We start from the raw sequence: 17,509 nt of genomic DNA, 5'->3' as shown, positions 1-17,509 counted from the left end.
AGTGAGACTCTGTCTCAAAAAAAAAAAAAAAAATCCTGATGTGGTGGTTTATATAATTACAGATTCCTAGGGAAAATATTTTCTTCCTAACATCCTGCTACCATGTCAAGATTCTGTATATCTAAAACATACTATGTCACCTTCTCCCTTCAAAGCAATGCCAATGAATGCTGCTAGTGGTACCATCGATCTCATCTTACCCAACTCCAAATTGTAAAAGTCCTTTTTATTCTCCTTCCTCTTCACAAGCCTACCAAGCTATCTATCAACAAGCCCTTTGGATTCACTCACAGAAAAGCCGAGACACATTGGAGAGCAGGGCCTTTGGAGAGAGCCGGACTTTTGTGTGAATCCTGACTCTTGATTCTCACTAGCTGTGCAACCTTAGACAAATTACTTAACCTTTCTGGAGCTCAGCCCCTTATCTGTAAAGTGAGGATAACTATAGCACCCTCATAGATTGTCTGGGGATTCAGTAAAGCATGTAAAGCTCTTAACATGGTGCCTGCCATGGAAGAACAATGAAGAGCTTCTGTGCTGTTTTCATTGTTACCATTCTAGCAAGGTGTTGACGGAACCCTTCCTCATAGTTTTCCTGCCTTCACATCCTTCACATTCTATTTACCATTTTTCTAGACTAGGCCCTTACTTACCTCCAGCCTGAACTCTTGCAAAAGGTTCCCAGCTGGTTTTCCTGCCTGGCCCCACTCCCTCCATTCTCTCTCCTGCTCCTAATCATGGTTATCAGACGCCTCTGACTAATACACTGCCAAAATCAGGAATCTTCAAGGGATCCCCTTTTCCTTCCTGTAGCTTAAGATCCAAATCTCTTACCTTATACCATGATCTGGCACTAGATATATTTATAGCCCATGAAAATACCCTGAAAGCTATAAAGTACCAGATGAAAGTGAGCTCCATCACTACCACCCCCGCCCGCTGTGGGAGGCTTTTCATGTGCCCGTCTCATTGCTACAGCTAAACTTCAAGAGGGCTGGGACTGACCTACTTTAGATTGTATTGCTACAGCAACTCACTGGGTACACAGAATGAGGAGGGCATTCGTACATATTTGGCAGGTTGATTACTATATAAATTACTAGGTCAGAGATTTAAATGATTTACTGGTGATATTGCCATAACTGTCAAACAGTTGTGTACTTTCTCTGAATGAATACTTTCGAAAGAAAAATGGTAACTCAGACCAGAAACCTGAATATTTGTGAGCAATGCTTATAAATGTGCTTTTTAATGAACCGACATATTAAGCTTGAGTCAATGCTATTTAATATGATTATTGATCTAAGAACCAAAACAGGCTGGGCATGGTGCCTCATGCCTGTAATCCTAGCTCTCTGGGAGGCTGAGGTGGGCGGATCATTTGAGCTCAGGAGTTCGAAACCAACCTGACCAAGAGTGAGACCCCGTCTCTACTATAAATAGAAAGAAATTAATTGGCCAACTAATATATATAGAAAAAATTAACCAGGCATGGTGGCCCATGCCTGTAGTTCCAGCTACTCGGGAGACTGGGGCAGAAGGATCGCTTGAGCCCAGGAGTTTGAGGTTGCTGTGAGCTAGGCTGACGCCACGGCACTCTAGCCCAGGGAACAGAGTGAGACTCTGTCTCAAAAAAATAGATAGATGGGTGGGTAGGTAGACAGACCTTCTCTGAAAGAAATACTCAAGAGAGTGCTGCAGGGGAAAATGAGAGGACACTAGACAGAAACTCAAAGCCATATGAAGAAATGAAGATCTCAATAAAAGTAAGTATGTGGGTAATTATAACAGCTAATATTATTGTAAGAATGGTTTGTAACTGGGCTTCTTGTTTTCTACACGATTTAAGAGACTAAAACATTTTTTTAGTTAGTCTTAAAGCTAGTATTATTATAACTTAGGTTTGTAAGTACTCTCTCACTGCCCCCCCCCCAGGGTCTTGCTGTGTCGCCCAGGCTGGCGTGCGGCGTCGTGATCATAACTCACTGTAACCTCCAACTCCTGCATAAGCTTCCTGAGTAGCTAGGACTACAGTTGTGGGCCACCACACTTGACTAATTTTTTTTCTTTTTTTCCTTTCTTTAAAAGATGAGGTCTTGCTATATTGCCCAGGCTGGTCTCAAATTCCTGGGCTCAAATAGTCCTCCTACCTTGGCCTCCCAGCATGCTGGGATTACAGTTGTGAGCCACCACACCTGGCCTATAAAGCCCTGTTTTGTTTCCTACATAATTTAAAAGAATTTCCAAAGCATTTATAAAGAATTATTTACTTTATATTTGGGGGCATACAATTTGTAAAGATACAATTTTGTGACATGAACAAAAAAGTTGAGGACTGAGGTATAAAGGGGCAGAATTTTTATATGTTATTGAAGTTAAGCTGGTATAAATTCAAATTAGTGTTATAACTTTAGTATGTTAAATGTAATCCCCATGGTAATGAAAAAGAAAACTCCTGTAAAATATACACAAAAGAAATTTAAACGTTTCAGTACAAAAAACTAAACACAGAAGAAGATGGGAATGCCAGAAAGGGACAAAAAAGCTAGAAGGCATGTACAAAACAAACAGCAAAATTATAGAAATACGTACTACCCTTATGAATACTTTAAATGTGAATGGATTAAACTCTAATCAAAAGACCCAGATTGTCAAAATGGATAAAAAAAAAAATCTAACTTTTATACTGGGTATATAAGACTCACTTTAGATCCAAAGACACAAATAGTTTGCAGGTGAAAAGATGGAAAAAGATATTCCATGCAAATAGTAACCAAAATAGATTTAGGTGGCTATACTACTATCATACAAAAGAGACTTTAAATCAAAAAGATTGCAAGAGACAAAGAAGGACATCAAATATTAATCAGGCCAGGCGTGTTGGCTCACATCTGTAATCCTAGCACTTTGGGAGGCCGAGGCAGGCGGATTGCTCAAGGTCAGGAGTTCAAAACCAGCCTGAGCAAGAGCAAGACCCCATCTCTACTATAAATAGAAAGAAATTAATTGGCCAACTAATATACATAGAAAAAATGAGCCGGGCATGGTGGCACATGCCTGTAGTCCCAGCTACTCGGGAGGCTGAGGCAGTAGGATCGTTTGAGCACAGGAGATTGAGGTTGCTGTGAGCTAGGCTGACACCACGGCCCTCACTCTAGCCTGGGCAACAAAGCGAGACTCTGTCTCAAAAAAAAAAATTTAATCAAAGACTGAATACAGCAAGAAGACATAACAATTACAAACATTTAAATATCTAATAATGAGACCATCAAAACGTATAAAGGAAAAATTTACAGAATTACAGGCAGAAATAAATAGTTCTACAATAAAAGAAAATTTTCATATCCCCCCTCTCAATAATAGGTAGAAAAACCAGAGAGAAGATAAATGAGGAAACTTAGCACAATAACCAACTAGCTCCAACAGACATATACAGAACACTCTACCTAACAACAGTAGCATACACATTTTTCTCAAATGCACATGGAACATTTTTTTAGGAGAGACCATATTAGGCCAGAAATTAAGTCTCAATAGATTTAAAAAGATAGATATCACACAAAGTATCTTCTGTTTACCACCATAACAGGATAACGTTAGAAAAAAATAACAGAAAGGAAACTGGAAAATTCACAAATTCATGTAAATTAAACACCCTCTTGAATCAATGAAGAAATCAGAAGGGAAATTAGAAAATACTTAGAGATGAATAAGAATGAAAATATATAACATGCCAAAATTTATGGGATGCATCCAATTCAGTACTGAGGGGGAAATGTATAGCTTTAAATGCATACATTAAAAAAAATAATAAGCAAAGCCTCAAATTACCAACCTAACTTTACAACTTAAGGAACTAGAAAAGGAAGAAAGATGAAACCCAAAGCTTCCAGAAGGAAGGAAATAATAAAGGTTAGAACAGAGGTAAATGAAATAGAGACTGGAACACAATAGAGAAAATCAATGAAACCAAAAGTTGGATCTTTGAAAAAATCAACAATGGACTAAGAAAAATTGAGAGGCTGGGCATTATTGTGGTTCATGCCTGTAATCCTAGCACTTTCAGAGGCTAGTGGGAGTATTGCTTGAGGCCAGGAATTCAGCATGAAAAAGAATAAAATACTTAGGAATTAACCAAGGAGGTGAAAGACTTGTACACTGAAAAGTATAAAACACTGCTGAAAGAAATTAAAGTAGATAAAAATAAATAGAAACATGTTCACGGATTGGAAGACTTAGTGTTGTTAGGATGTCCATACTACCCAAAGCAATCTACAGAGTCAGTGCAGTCTCTATCAGACTCCCAAGGCTGTTTTGTTTTGTTTGTAGAAATATAAAAACCTATTCTAAAATTCATATGGAATTTCAAGAGACCCTGAAAAGCCAAATCAATCTTGAGAAAGAACGTAGCTGGTGGAGATCTCACACTTCCTGAATTCAAAACTTACTGCAAAGCTATAGTAATCAAAACAGTGTGGTACTGATATAAAGATAGACATATAGAGCAATGAAATAAGTAGCCAACAAATAAATCCTCTCATATATAATCAGATGATTTATTTTTTTATTTTTATTTTTAGAGATGAGCTCTTACTATGTTGCCCAGGCTGGTCCCAAACTCCTGGGCTCAAGCAATCTTCCTGCCTCAGCCTTCTGAGTAGCTGTGACTACAGATGCACACCACTACACCTAGTAAAGGGCATCCCACAGAATGGGAGAAAATATTTGGAAATCATATATCTGATAAGTAATTAATATCTGGAATATAAAGAGAACTCTTAAAACTCAACAATAACCAAAAAACCCAATTCAAAAGTGGGCAAAGGATTTGAATAGACATTTCTTCAGAAAAGATAAACAAATGGCCAACAAACACATGAAAAGATGCTCAGCATCACTGATTATTAAGGAAATAATCAGATTATCAAGTAAATGCAAATTAAAACTGTATCTCCCGCACATTAGGATGGCTATTATCAAAACGACAGGAAATAACAAGTATTAGTGAGTATATGAGAAATTGGAACTCTTGTGCACTGTTGGTAGGAATGTAAGATGATGTAGTCACTGTAGAAAACAGTATGGTTGGTAGTTCCTCAAAAAATTAAAAATATGCCGGACGCAGTGGCTCATGCCTATAATCTGAGCACTCTGGGAGGCCGAGGCAGGCGGATCGCTCAAGGTCAGGAGTTCAAAACTAGCTTGAGCAAGAATGAGACCTGTCTCTACTAAAAATAGAAAGAAATTAATTGACCAACTAAAAATATATAGAAAAAATTAGCCGAGCATGGTGGCACATGTCTGTAGTCCCAGCTACTCGGGAGGCTGAGGCAGGAGAATTGCTTGAGCCCTGGAGTTTGAGGTTGCTGTGAGCTAGGCTGACGCCATGGCACTCTAGCCCAGGGAACAGAGTGAGACTTTGTCTCAAAAAAAAAAAAAAAAAAAAAAAAAAATTAAAAATAGACTTACTATATGATCCCATAATTCCACTTCTGGGTATACACCCAGAAGAATTGAAAGTATTCCTGGAGAACATTTAGGGGATTATAAAAAAAAAAAGAAAACAGGATCTCAAAGAAATATTTGTACAGAATTATTCATAGTAGCTAAAATGGGGAAGTAACCCAAGTGTCCATGGACAGATGAATAGATAAACAAAACGTGGTAAATACGTACAAGGAATATTACTCAGTCTTAAATAGGAAGGAAGTTCTAATGTACGCTACAACATGGATGAACCTTGAGGACATTGTGGTAAGTGAAATAAGTCTGTCCAAAAAAAGACAAATACTGTATGGTTGCAGTTGTGTGGGGTACTTAGAGTAGTCAAAATCACAAAGACAGAAAGCAGAATGGTGGTTACCAGGGGTTAGGAGGGGGATGAATAGGGAATTACTGTTTAATGGGTATAGACTTTCAGTTTTACAAGATTAAATGAGTCCTAGAGATGGATGGTGGCGAAGGTTGTACAACATCATAAATGTATTGAATACCACTGAAGTATATACCTAAAAATGGTAATTTTATGTTGTGTGTATTTTAACATAATAAAAAATTGGGGGATGGGGAGTCTAGAAAGGAAAAAGAGTTTTAACAGATTTGTCCTTCTGACTTGTATACATTTCTAATCTGGAATATATGTGTGGGCTGTAGCTTGATGAAGTTTTTCACTCCTTTGGTAATGTCTTTTTTGTCTTGCATTCCAAAGCCCACCTATTCAGTGGTGTGTAGTGGCCCCCCCCCCCAAAAAAAAGCCTACCTGGTTACAGTTCATATGTTTGAATGTTTCTTCTTGCAGGGGAGAACGGAGCCCATCACTGTGGTGAAGCTGCTGAGCTGCTTCGATGACCTTGTGGCAGCAGGGACAGCCTCGGGCAGGGTGGCAGTGTTTCAACTTGTGTCCTCCTTGCCAGGGAGAAATAAGCAGGTAAGAACTCATCATTTTAGCACTTTTTTACTTCTTGTCAAATTCCTCGTAGATTTTAAAATGAGGAGGAAGGAATTTGCCTTGAAAATGTGTGCTCAGAAAAGCTTAACATTTTCATCTGCCTTGAAAATGTGTGCTCAGAAAAGCTGAACATTGTGCTGTTTATAATCAGATAACATTTTTGTTCCTGGTAGGACACTTGGCATAAAACGCATATATGTAATTTCAATTCTGCTTAATATTCTGTTAGTGTGTTCTCTGTGGGTTGTTAGTATGTTCTCTGTGGGTTGTGAGGGCGAATAAATAGATGAAACCTCGTGCAGGGTTCTGCATGGAATACCAGCTCTTCCATAAATAGGGGTGATTGTGTATTACCTTGCCACATACCCCAGCTCACAGCATTTATCCTTTTCTTTTCCATGTGTGTATTTTTATCGTTTATTCATAGCTTCGGAGGTTTGATGTCACTGGTATTCACAAAAATAGCATTACAGCTCTGGCTTGGAGCCCCAATGGAATGAAATTGTTCTCTGGAGATGACAAAGGGAAAATTGTTTATTCTTCTCTGGATCTTGACCAGGTAAAATTATTTTCAGAAATATTGTTGGTTCTTATCTTCTCACATTTGGAAAAATCATATTCATAATTGTATTTTTAGTTAGCTTATATTCTCGATCATAGTCCCTTTATAATCTCAATTGTTATTTGTAACATTTTCTTTCTTTTTTAATGTTTTTAAATTTATTTTTATTTATTTATTTTTTAGAGATGGGGTCTTGCTCTGTCGCCCAGGCTGGAGTGCAGTGGCACGATCATAGCTCATGGCAGCCTCAAACTCCTGGGCTCAAGCCATCCTCCCCAGTAGCATGCCACTGCACCCAGCTAACATTTTCTTTCAAGGACGTTTCTAATGTTTTATAAGCTCTTACTTTTGTGACTCAAAAGTTGGCCTACTGGAACATTTACTTTTCTCATTCTGTCGTATATTACTACTATTTTAAAAAGAAGCTGTTATCATTCCTAATTCCTTGAAAGGTTGGTAGGAGTGATGCCAGGCATTTGCCAGTCATAACTGTGGACAAAGGTCTGTGATTTCAGTGGATGGAGAACTCACCACTAGCCACACCTGGCCAATGTGAGATGATCTCATGTGACAGTGACAGAGAAAAAGGTTAGCAGCAGCACGGTGCTCAACCCCCACCTTGTAAGGATTTGATTTAATCCTTACAGTAGCACTTGGAGCTATGTGTTCTTATTCCCAAGCAAATGCCAAAGAAACTGGAGCCCCAAGAGATCCGGTAACAAGCCAGTAGTGCAAGCTCACACCTGGCAGGGCTCACTTTCAAACCAAGGGATCTGTTCCAAAGCCCATGCCTTTTGCGCTGCATGTATGGCTTTATGGTGGCCTGTGTTTTCTTTTTTTTTTTGTCATATTTCTGCCAGCTGGACTGAACTCCTTGGTGGCATGATCCTGTCTTTTTCTCATTTTTAGCTTTCATTTTTTGTGCATTGTAGGAATTCAGCAGTTATTAGCTTAGTGACTTTCAGTGCCTCTGATCCAAGACTGACCTATTCAAATATTCTCTAGCAGTAGTTCTCAAACTTTATAGTCTCAGGACCCCTTTACGCTGTTGGAAAGAGGACCCCACAGGGCTTTCAATTGTATGGGTTATATCTAACAAGTACATTGTGTTAAAAATTAAAACAGAGGTGGGTTTGTGGTGCAGTGATAGCACACTGGACTTCTAGAGGCTGGAGGAATGCAAAGAAATTAAAACTGAAAAATTTTAAAGTATTTTATTTTGAAATAATACACCCACTATATGTTAACATAAATAACATTTTTGTGAAAATATTTTCAAAACAAGTGAGCAAAGTAGCGTTACCTTATATTTTTATAAACCTCTTTAATATCTGCCTTAATAGAAGACAGTTGGATTCTGCATTCAATCCATTGAAATACATTGGTTGAAGTATATGAAGAGAATGTGTCTTCACACAGACATGTAGTTGGAAATAGGAGGAGTATTTTGATAGGTTTTTCAGATAATTGTGACTATTCTTCTTTAATAATATCCTCAAATTGACAAATGGTAGTTTCTTTAAAGGTTATAATTACAAATGACAAATGGTAGTTTCTTTAAAGGTTACAGTATGGAATCTGAAACCATATTGATGTATTTTTCATACTCTGTTACATTAAAATCTATTTTACCCATGTATGATTTTATAGCATTTCATACTGGTCATTTGGAAAATACTGGTTCACAGTGATGCAGTGCTTCCAAGTATTGACACATTTTACTATACAATATCAAAAAAACACCTTTGTTAATATCACCAGCATTCTGATCAGAAAAGTCTCTAGCTATTGAGAATTTTTTTTTTTTCTGAGACAGAGTCTCACTCTGTCGCCCAGGCTAGTGTGCAGTGGCATTATCAATAGTTTACTGCAACCTCAAACTTCTGGGCTCAAATGATCCTCCTGCCTCAGCCTCCCAAGTAGCTGGGACTACAGGCATGTACCATGCTGCCTGGCTAATTTTTCTATTTTTAGTAGAGGCTCAGGCTGGTCTCGAACTCCTGAGCTCAAGTGATCTTCCCACCTCGGCTTCCCAGAGTGCTAGGATTACAGGCGTGAGCCACTGCACCTGGCCTGCTATTGAGAATCTCGTCAACTTCACAGGGACAGATACAAGTTTTCAAAATTCTAATCTTCACTTGAAAATCAGCAAATACTATCACTTGTTTTCCTTGAAGTGACATGCTCACTTTTTTTGTTGTTTTTTTGAGAAATATCTGCCAAATACCCAAGTTTGAATAATTATAGTATTTCAAGTAAAATGGTGTTCTGTGAAACAAGCAGCTGGCTCAGCTCATAGTTCTAACAGTTGCACAAGTGTTTTTCCTTGAGAGAACTAGTGTATTTCAGTGTGCAGCAGAAGGGCTATGTCTACTTAGAATGCAAAAATACCTGCCCTGAAGGGTCAAGATTTGGTGAAATTATAATTTTTCTGCACCAAATCCCTTCTCAAATAAGAGCATGTTTTTGCTGTGAGTGCGTGGTGGTGAAGGGTACAATGACACCTAGTAGAGTTTGGTGCTACTGCCTCTATTTGGGTAAGGTTCCAAGTAACTGTACCCACCATGGCTCTTACATCCTCAGTGCAAATGTCAGCCCAGTGAGAAAGGCAGATAACATCTTTGAATTATTATGAAAATGCTTTTGACCTGGCAGATGACTCAAAAGGGTTTTAGGGACCCTCCTGGCTTGTGGACTTTGAGAACTGCTGCTCTGTAAGAAAATGTTTTGTTAAGGTTATTAAGGATCCAGTGTCCTTGTACTTTCCTGATGCCGCAGCCATAGTTATTACTATGTCTTCCCCCTCCCGCCACCCCCCGCCCGACCCTGTGGGCAGGCTTGTGAGGAGACAGACAGAGGCTGCCCATGCACCACCTCCGCGAAACAGAGGAGAAATCAGAATTGGAAAACACTGTTGATAATTTTTTTATCAAAATTGTCTAATGCTTTTTTTAAAAGACATAAGTACTTAATGAGATTTATAAAAAAAAGACATGGGGGGATGCATATTTTTTTATAAAATATAGCATAATAAAATCCTATCATAAGCAAAGTGAAAATTGAAAAGCTACATTTTGAATAACTTCAGGTGAGGGGGGGATCTGCGATGTTTTGGTGTAACAGAAATTTCTCCATGTTGATTGTGGTGGTGTGGTTACATGACTACAAATTTGTCAAAATTCGTAGAATTGTATACCTAAAAAAGGGTGAATTTTACTATATATAAATTTTACCAATAAATCTGATAGATGCTTGTTCTTTCCCCCCAAAAAGGTCTATAATGTTGCAGCAAATCTTAAAACCAGTGGATGAAACTGCTTCAGGGGAAGAGTAACTCAAATCAGATTTTTGACACTGAAATGTAGTTTGTTAGCAATAAAATGCCTTCTATAATTTTATTTTGTGTTTATATGTATAAAATGCCATTTTATATTAATACCATTTGAATTTCTTTGACCCTTTCAGTTGGCAAAGTTGTAATGTCCTCAAAACTGCTTTGAACTCTTTGTGAGGGGAGAATATAATATGAACTTAGCTAATCATTGTCACCATACGTTTATAGAAAGTCCCATTCCATTGTATCTTAGAATAAATAATACACACAGTATGACATTTCTGTTTAGGTCTTTATGGATTCTTCTTTGAACTATCTACTGAGAACATTTTAAAAGAAATTTTACAGATTTTTAAATGTTTGTCAAACTGATATAGCATGAGATAGATTAACATCAATTATATTCTCATTAGTAGGGACTTTCCCAAGTAATCTGATTGCAGTGAGTTGACATTGAATCTGAGGAGAATTAAAGCACACATTTTAAGGTGTAAGTTGACCTAAATACAACTAGCAGAAGGGATGCTCACTAGGCGTCCGGGCAGTCTGGTTACTTTAAGGGAGCGCTGATGTCGGCGTGGCTGGCCTCTCTGCAGGGCGTCTGCAACTCCCACTTGGTGTTAGAGGAGCCGTCTTCCATTGTGCAGCTGGATTATAGCCAGAAAGTGCTGCTCGTCTCTACTTTGCAGAGAAGTCTGCTTTTTTACACTGAAGAAAAGTCTGTCAAGCAAATTGGAACACAACCAAGGAAAAGGTAAGCTTCCCAAGTATTCCGGTTTGGCCTCAACATTGGGCCTTGTTGCAGAATGTCCCTTGAGTTTTCCAGGATTTCCCGTTTGTCAGATGCAGGCTCACACAGCAGCTCTAAGCCTAGGGTCCTGGTGGGGTCCCGTGCCTGCTTTGGCCACCTCCCAGCACCAGACAGGAAGCGTCAGTTCCTCTGAGGAGCTGCAGGCACCTGCGGGTGTAGCTGCTCTGCCTCCGAGGGCCGTGGTCTGTGCAGGAGCATGGGGGACCTGGTCTCTGTCCTGCCCTTGTGCAGGCACCCTCCAGATGGCCCTGGGGAGGAGCTGGGTGTGTGCTCACTGCCTGTTCAGCGAGCGATTACCAAGTGTCTCTGTGGACTTGGCGGACTCAGGGATGACGCGGTAAACGCTGATCTGAGCCTCCATTGTGGAAACTGAAATTCAGACAGACCACCTGTTCACAGTTCTGTTAGCTGCCTGGAGCAGCACGCAGGATGCTGTCGGAGTTTAAACAGGCTTCTATCCAGCAGGGGGTTAGAGGAGACCGCCCAAAGGCATGAGGCCTGCAGGGTGAGTGGGATTGGCCAAGGAAGGGGAGGGTTCCACTTGCAATTCTCCCTCCTTTGATCACCATAGCAGCTGGCTGGAAAACGGCTACTGGAACACCTGGGTGACCTATCATGAATGGTCCCCACCCCAGCCCATAAGACATGCCTGTGGAACTCTACAGCTTCTTTTTGTGGGAATGGGGTGGGGAAGGGGGTAGGTAGAGTGGTAGAGCTAACCCATCCTTATCCTGAGAAGAGAAGACAAGGAGTTGTCCCCTCCTGAGAAGAGGGGACAAGAAGTGAAGATGGGGGGGAGGTGAGCAGAGGCAACAACAGCACAGATCATTGGTTGACCAACCACAAGCATTGCTTGTAAATTGGCGGGGAGAAGGGGAGGAGTTCCCATCTCATGTCTCCCAGTAAAGGGCACTATTGCCTGCAGAGAATCCGGGCAGAGCAGCAGATGGTCAAGGCACATGCAGAGAGTTTGAGGCTGGCTCTGGGGAGAGTGAGAGCAGGCGACTTGGAAACGTGGTGAGATTGGCAGGCGTGGATGAGAGCCCGAGGCTGGTGGTGCCATCGGTGACAGGCCATCAGGGAGGGTCGGGGGAGGCCAGACGGGTGGAGACAGCTGCTGTGGTAGTACTCGCCACCCACTACTCTGTGTCCTGTGCTTTGCAGCAACACAGTAGAAGTTTATTCTCTTGTCTGCATGGCAGCCCTTCAGCTGTTAAAAGACACTCTCATACCTCCCCTTTGGCTTCGGTTTTCCATGCTGAATACTTTTTTAATTCCATCAACAATGTGGCCTCTTTATAACAGGAATCTCCCCACTGGCCCCTGGGAAACTCAGTAGGGTTTGTAGCTTGGGCATGGTGGTTCTGCAGAACTTAGTTCTGACTTTCCCTCTGTGATATCCTACTTTTCTGTCTGGCATTTTGTCCTGGTTCGTCTGTCAATGTCTTACTCCATCGTCTTTTCAGAAGGAAGGCAGAGTGTAAACAGGGAGGTTTACCTTTCATGTAGGTCATGTACCCAACAGTCTCTTAACTGGCTTCTGTTAATAATTTTTGTGTGGAGGCCTGAGCAATTTCTATGAACCTCTCCTGGTATGTTTGTGTGGTCAGGTTTTTTGGCAGCATTGATTAAAAGTATACTCTGTGCTAAGAACTGTCCCAGATACAGAAACAAATAACTATGACCCCTTTCTCAGAAGGAGGGATATTTTATTGAGCCTTCGAGAAATGAGGGTTAACTTGGAATAAATGGAAACCTTTTAAACTTTCCATTGAAGGCTTGCCTTTCTGCTGTTACTATTTTAGATGGTAGTTACATGTCTGGCCGGGAAGCAGGGCTTCCCTCAGCGAGTGTTTCATGAGTGGCTACTGGACAGCACATGCAGGGGCATAGCAGCGATTGAAAAGACCACCAGGGATGAGGGCCCTACCCTCAGACGTGACGGGAGAGGCAGTTGGTCAGCAAGATAAATGGACATGCCGTGATAAATCCTAAAAGGAAACAGGGTGGGGCGTTGGAAAGTTGCTAGGCATGGGGGCAGGGCGTTTCTGTGGGACAGAAGGTGAGGAAAGGCCTCTGCGGGGCAGTAGTAGGTAAGCTGGAGCCCACAGCCTGCGAAGCTGGTGGAAGGGCATTCTAGGCTCAAAGAACTATACATGCCAAGGCCCTGGGTTGGGCCAGCACCTGGATATTCAAGGAGCCAGAAGTGGGCTGGGGCACGAGTATAAAGTGCAGGCCAGCTTGGGAGGGGGGCTGTGACCTGATTTGTCTTCAGTGCCATGGAATGCTACTGTGGGGCTTTAGGCAGGAGAATAACAATCTGGACTGTGTTCCAGAGCCCACCGTAGTTCTGTGTAGAAAGTTAATTTTAGACGGGCAAGAGGTGAGCAGGAGGGGGCCATTGAGCAGGAGGGAGCCCCCGGGGAGCAGGGATGGAGGCTGCACTAGGGCATCATCACCAAGAGGAGAGGGGTAGCTGGAGGGAGAAGCAGTTTGGAGGTTGAAAGGACAGGGCTGGATAATGGATTGGATGTACTGGGCAAGGGGGAGGAAGGAATAAAATATGATTTCCATGCTCTTGGCTAAAGCAGCTCAATGGATGGGGCAGTCATTGACTGAGACGGAAGGGACAGGCCGGGCCGGGGAGACCAAGGTGGACGTCGGTTCTGGTTTGGACGGGCTAAGTCTGAGAGGCCTAGTAGGTGGCCAGGTGGGGATGGCAATAAGGAGTTACATGAGTCTTGGCCAGAGAAGGAAGTGAGGTCATCAGGCACAGGTGACACACCGCAGCAGGTGGCTGAGTCCACTAGGCAGGGTGTGTTCATCCAGCACTGGAGCCTCCGCAGCGAGTCTCTGCTCTTCGCCTGGGAGACAGCTGCGCAGCCGGCTCCCTCTGCTCTGAGGGAGCGCGTTAAACAGGCTCAGGGTGTTCGGTAGCCACAGGCCAGGGGCCAGAGAGGAGGAAGCAGGGGACACAGAGGTCTCTTTCAATAGGAAGGCAGGGAAGGCTCCTGAGGGGTGGCCTGAGCTGATTCCTAAAGAAGAGCTTGGAGAGAAGCCCTGAGTGGGAGGGACCCGAACACCGAGTGTCCGAGTGCCCACGGGTCTGAGCTGCACGGCCAGGCGTGTGGTGCAGAGGATGGGTTGGGGGGCCGCCCTCCCTAGCTGTGTGGGCCCTGCAGGGGGCTGCTTTATTCTGGTGCTGTGGACAGTCGAGAGAGGGTTTTGACCAGGGGAGGGCACTCTGGCTGCTGTTTGGAAACATGCCGGAGGGGGCAAGAGTGGTGGCTCAGGGAGCCAGTGATGGGCTCCGGGTGATCAAGGTGAGAGATGGTGGGGTCCGTGCTGGGGCAGGTGGTGGGACTGTGCCCAAAACAGAGCGGACACGTTGGCTGCCACATTGGCTCTGGGCCGTGAGAGACGTGAGTCTGAGGTGATTCCTAGGTTGGTAACCTGCACCCTGCACGGCTGGGTAAGTGGAGATGCTGTTTATTAACACAGAGAAGCCTGGCAGGGGGAAGGTATTTGTTATGTGTTGGGTCGTGAGAGGGAGGAGGAGATAAAACAGTCTGCTATGGCCCATGGGATCCTCTTCCCCCTGTGGAGAGCTGGCGTGGACAGTGGCCGGCCGGGGTGCAGCTCGATGCTTGCTGGGGGAGCTGTGCTGGGGCCGTCAGGGTGTGGGACGGATGGCACTGCCAGGGCAGGAGTCAGGAGTTGGGAGGTGAGAGCAGTGAGGTGTCAGAGGCCACATAGGGGACAGAGTGGCTGTGGGCCCTGAGAGACAGGCTGAGACAGGCTTTTGGACTGGACAGCATGGAGGCTGTGCATGATCTCCCTTGTGAAGAGCAAGGCCAAGGAATTGGAGCGGCCGAAAGAGGAGTGAACAATGAATGTATTCATCTTCTTGGACGGATGTTTTTTGTACAGGGGAACACAGGAGGAGGTGGTGCCCAGAGGGGACCGTGTAGCCCTGTGGGAGTTTTGGAAGAGGGACTGTGTGGAGTGTGGCAGGCAGGCCGCAGGGCAGGCCATGGCCTCAGTGGAGCCCTCTCGGGGAGGAGCTAGCCTGAAATCTGGCCAGGATGTTCTTCCAGAGGAAGGGCGAGGCAGCAGAGCATGGTAGGACTGGTGTGGGCAGGTGGGGAGACTTGGAGGTAGATGATGAGGGGGTCTTCTCATCAAGTGTGTGAGCCTCTTCAGACCAGACAGTGTATATGTTACGTCCAGAAAACCTCAAGGCCCCGCCATCCCCACCTGTGCGTTATAAGGCTGCTCCCTCTGCTCTCCTCTGTGTTTGTGGGGCACTATTTCATGTGTCAGCGCCCTCCCCGCACCCGTTACTGGCTCTCCTACAGTCCTGTCCTCAGGGAAGTCCTCTGTGGCAGTAGCACATTGCACGCTGCAGTCAGCGCTACAGGTGTGGAGCCCGCATCTGTGTGAGAGCTGGTACCAGGTTCTGGAACAGTGTCACCGCCATGTCCATTTTGCTGGCCTGTGTGCACTTGACTATGGAGATCACTGTCAGGGCTGTTTCGAATCCTTTCTCTCACCCATCTTAGACTGTCATGCTCCCGTTTTGGGCTCTGTTTGCACCAGACATTATGCATAAAATTAGAAAACACTATTTTATGGTTAGAATTTGTCAACTAGAAAGCACTCATTTCATACTAATGTGGCCTGTAAAAGGAATTAAATTTTTTTGTTTTCGTTCTTTGAGATAGGATCTCACTATGTTGCCCAGGCTGGCCTCAAACTCCTGGCCTCATGTAATCCTCCTGCCTTTGCCTCCTGAGGAGCTGTGACCATAGGTGTGCATCACTGTACCTGGCTTTAAAGTACTTTCTTAAATCACCAATGATTTTTCTGGAAATCCTCTCCATCAAAATGAAGAAGCTATATTAATTTTTTTTTTTTTTTTTTTTTTTTTGAGACAGAGTCTCGCTTTGTTGTCCAGGCCAGAGTGAGTGCCGTGGCGTCAGCCTAGCTCACAGCAACCTCAAACTCCTGGGCTCAAGCGATCCTCCTGCCTCAGCCTCCCGTGTAGCTGGGACTACAGGCATGTGCCACCATGCCCGGCTAATTTTTTTTATATATATATCAGTTGGCCAATTAATTTCTTTCTATTTATAGTAGAGACGGGGTCTCGCTCTTGCTCAGGCTGGTTTTGAACTCCTGACCTTGAGCAATCTGCCCGCCTCGGCCTCCCAAGAGCTAGGATTACAGGCGTGAGCCACAGCGCCCGGCCCGCTATATTAATTTTTTTATGATTTAAGAATCCTGAAAAGCTTAGACCTTAAAAGTTAGAGTTTTAGTGTCAAATTCAAATGATATCAGGAAGTGTTACAGAATCACACTGCACGTAGACTGTGGCTGAGTTAGGGTCTAGGACAGTTTGCACCTGGCTCTAGCAGGTTCTTCCCAGCTCAACTGCCTTTTCCCAACCCACTCACTAGCCACTCCCAGGACCCTGCTCCTTCTGGCAACAGTCCACTCATGTTCAAGGCCTCACCTGCTTCTCATGCCCAGTCTGATATATCACCTGAACTAAACTCCTTGAGCAACTCTTTGAGCCTCAGATGTGGAACTTCCCAGATGCTGTGATAATCGTTCATGTGCATGACTGCCTTGCTGTGCTATAAGACAAGGCGAGGACCTCATCCTATTTATATTATATTACCCACAGCACCAAACATGGTGGTGTCTCACAGCATGTAGGAACGCAAACGTTCGTTAAAATGAATGCTTTGGTTACATAAAGTGAACAAATCAAAGTGGAAACAATAAGAGATTTTTAAGAAGTCTTATAAATAGAAGGAGAACAGATTGAAAAATTGGATCACTGAAAGAAATTGATTTGACAGGAAAGGCAGGAGGAAGAGGTTATGGGCTGCCTTGCTAGAATCCCTTTAAGTTGGACTTCTCCAGAACAAACCCACCAAAGGCAGCAGTCAAACATGATGCTGATATAGAGTTGTCCGTGAAGCTCTACAATGTCAAAACATTCTTGGTTATGCCTAACGATATTTGTTGCAAAGCTGAATGTGATATATGATACCCTCCTTGGACCCTATCCAGAGGGATTTAATTACTGAGGTGCCAGAGGGACCTAGTGAGATGCCGACATGCAGAGAAACACTCCAAATAACTATCTGCATGACTGTGTTGGGTGAGCCCTAGGGGGCCCTCGGAAGGGTTAGGCGTGCTGCTGTATGCAGGGAGTTAAGAGAGAGCCACAGTACCCGTTGTGTCAAGCATACAATGGTGACATAGCCTAAGCTGCCTGTGGCCTTGTTCAGGGCAGTTGAGCATTTGTTGAGGCTTACAATGTCACAGGCATTGCTTTTTGTGCTT

The 17,509-nt window shown here is 43.4% G+C and overlaps 1 protein-coding gene across 2 annotated transcripts in view; it reads left to right on the top strand.

Annotated features, from left to right (window-relative positions):
- TECPR2 (tectonin beta-propeller repeat containing 2) overlaps positions 1-17,509 on the top strand; it is a 99,757-nt gene that overhangs the window by 23,038 nt on the left and 59,210 nt on the right. For both annotated transcript variants that reach the window (XM_012746356.3, XM_012746355.3), the window contains exons 3-5: positions 6,299-6,427; positions 6,876-7,007; positions 10,941-11,098. In XM_012746356.3, the coding sequence (XP_012601810.2) occupies positions 6,299-6,427; positions 6,876-7,007; positions 10,941-11,098 (419 nt within the window). The remainder of the gene's footprint in view (positions 1-6,298; positions 6,428-6,875; positions 7,008-10,940; positions 11,099-17,509) is intronic.

Source organism: Microcebus murinus, chromosome 6 (assembly GCF_040939455.1).
Source record: "Microcebus murinus isolate Inina chromosome 6, M.murinus_Inina_mat1.0, whole genome shotgun sequence".
Taxonomy (NCBI): domain Eukaryota; kingdom Metazoa; phylum Chordata; class Mammalia; order Primates; family Cheirogaleidae; genus Microcebus; species Microcebus murinus.
Note: the sequence above shows the minus strand (reverse complement) of the source record. Positions and strands in the feature narration are given on the sequence as shown.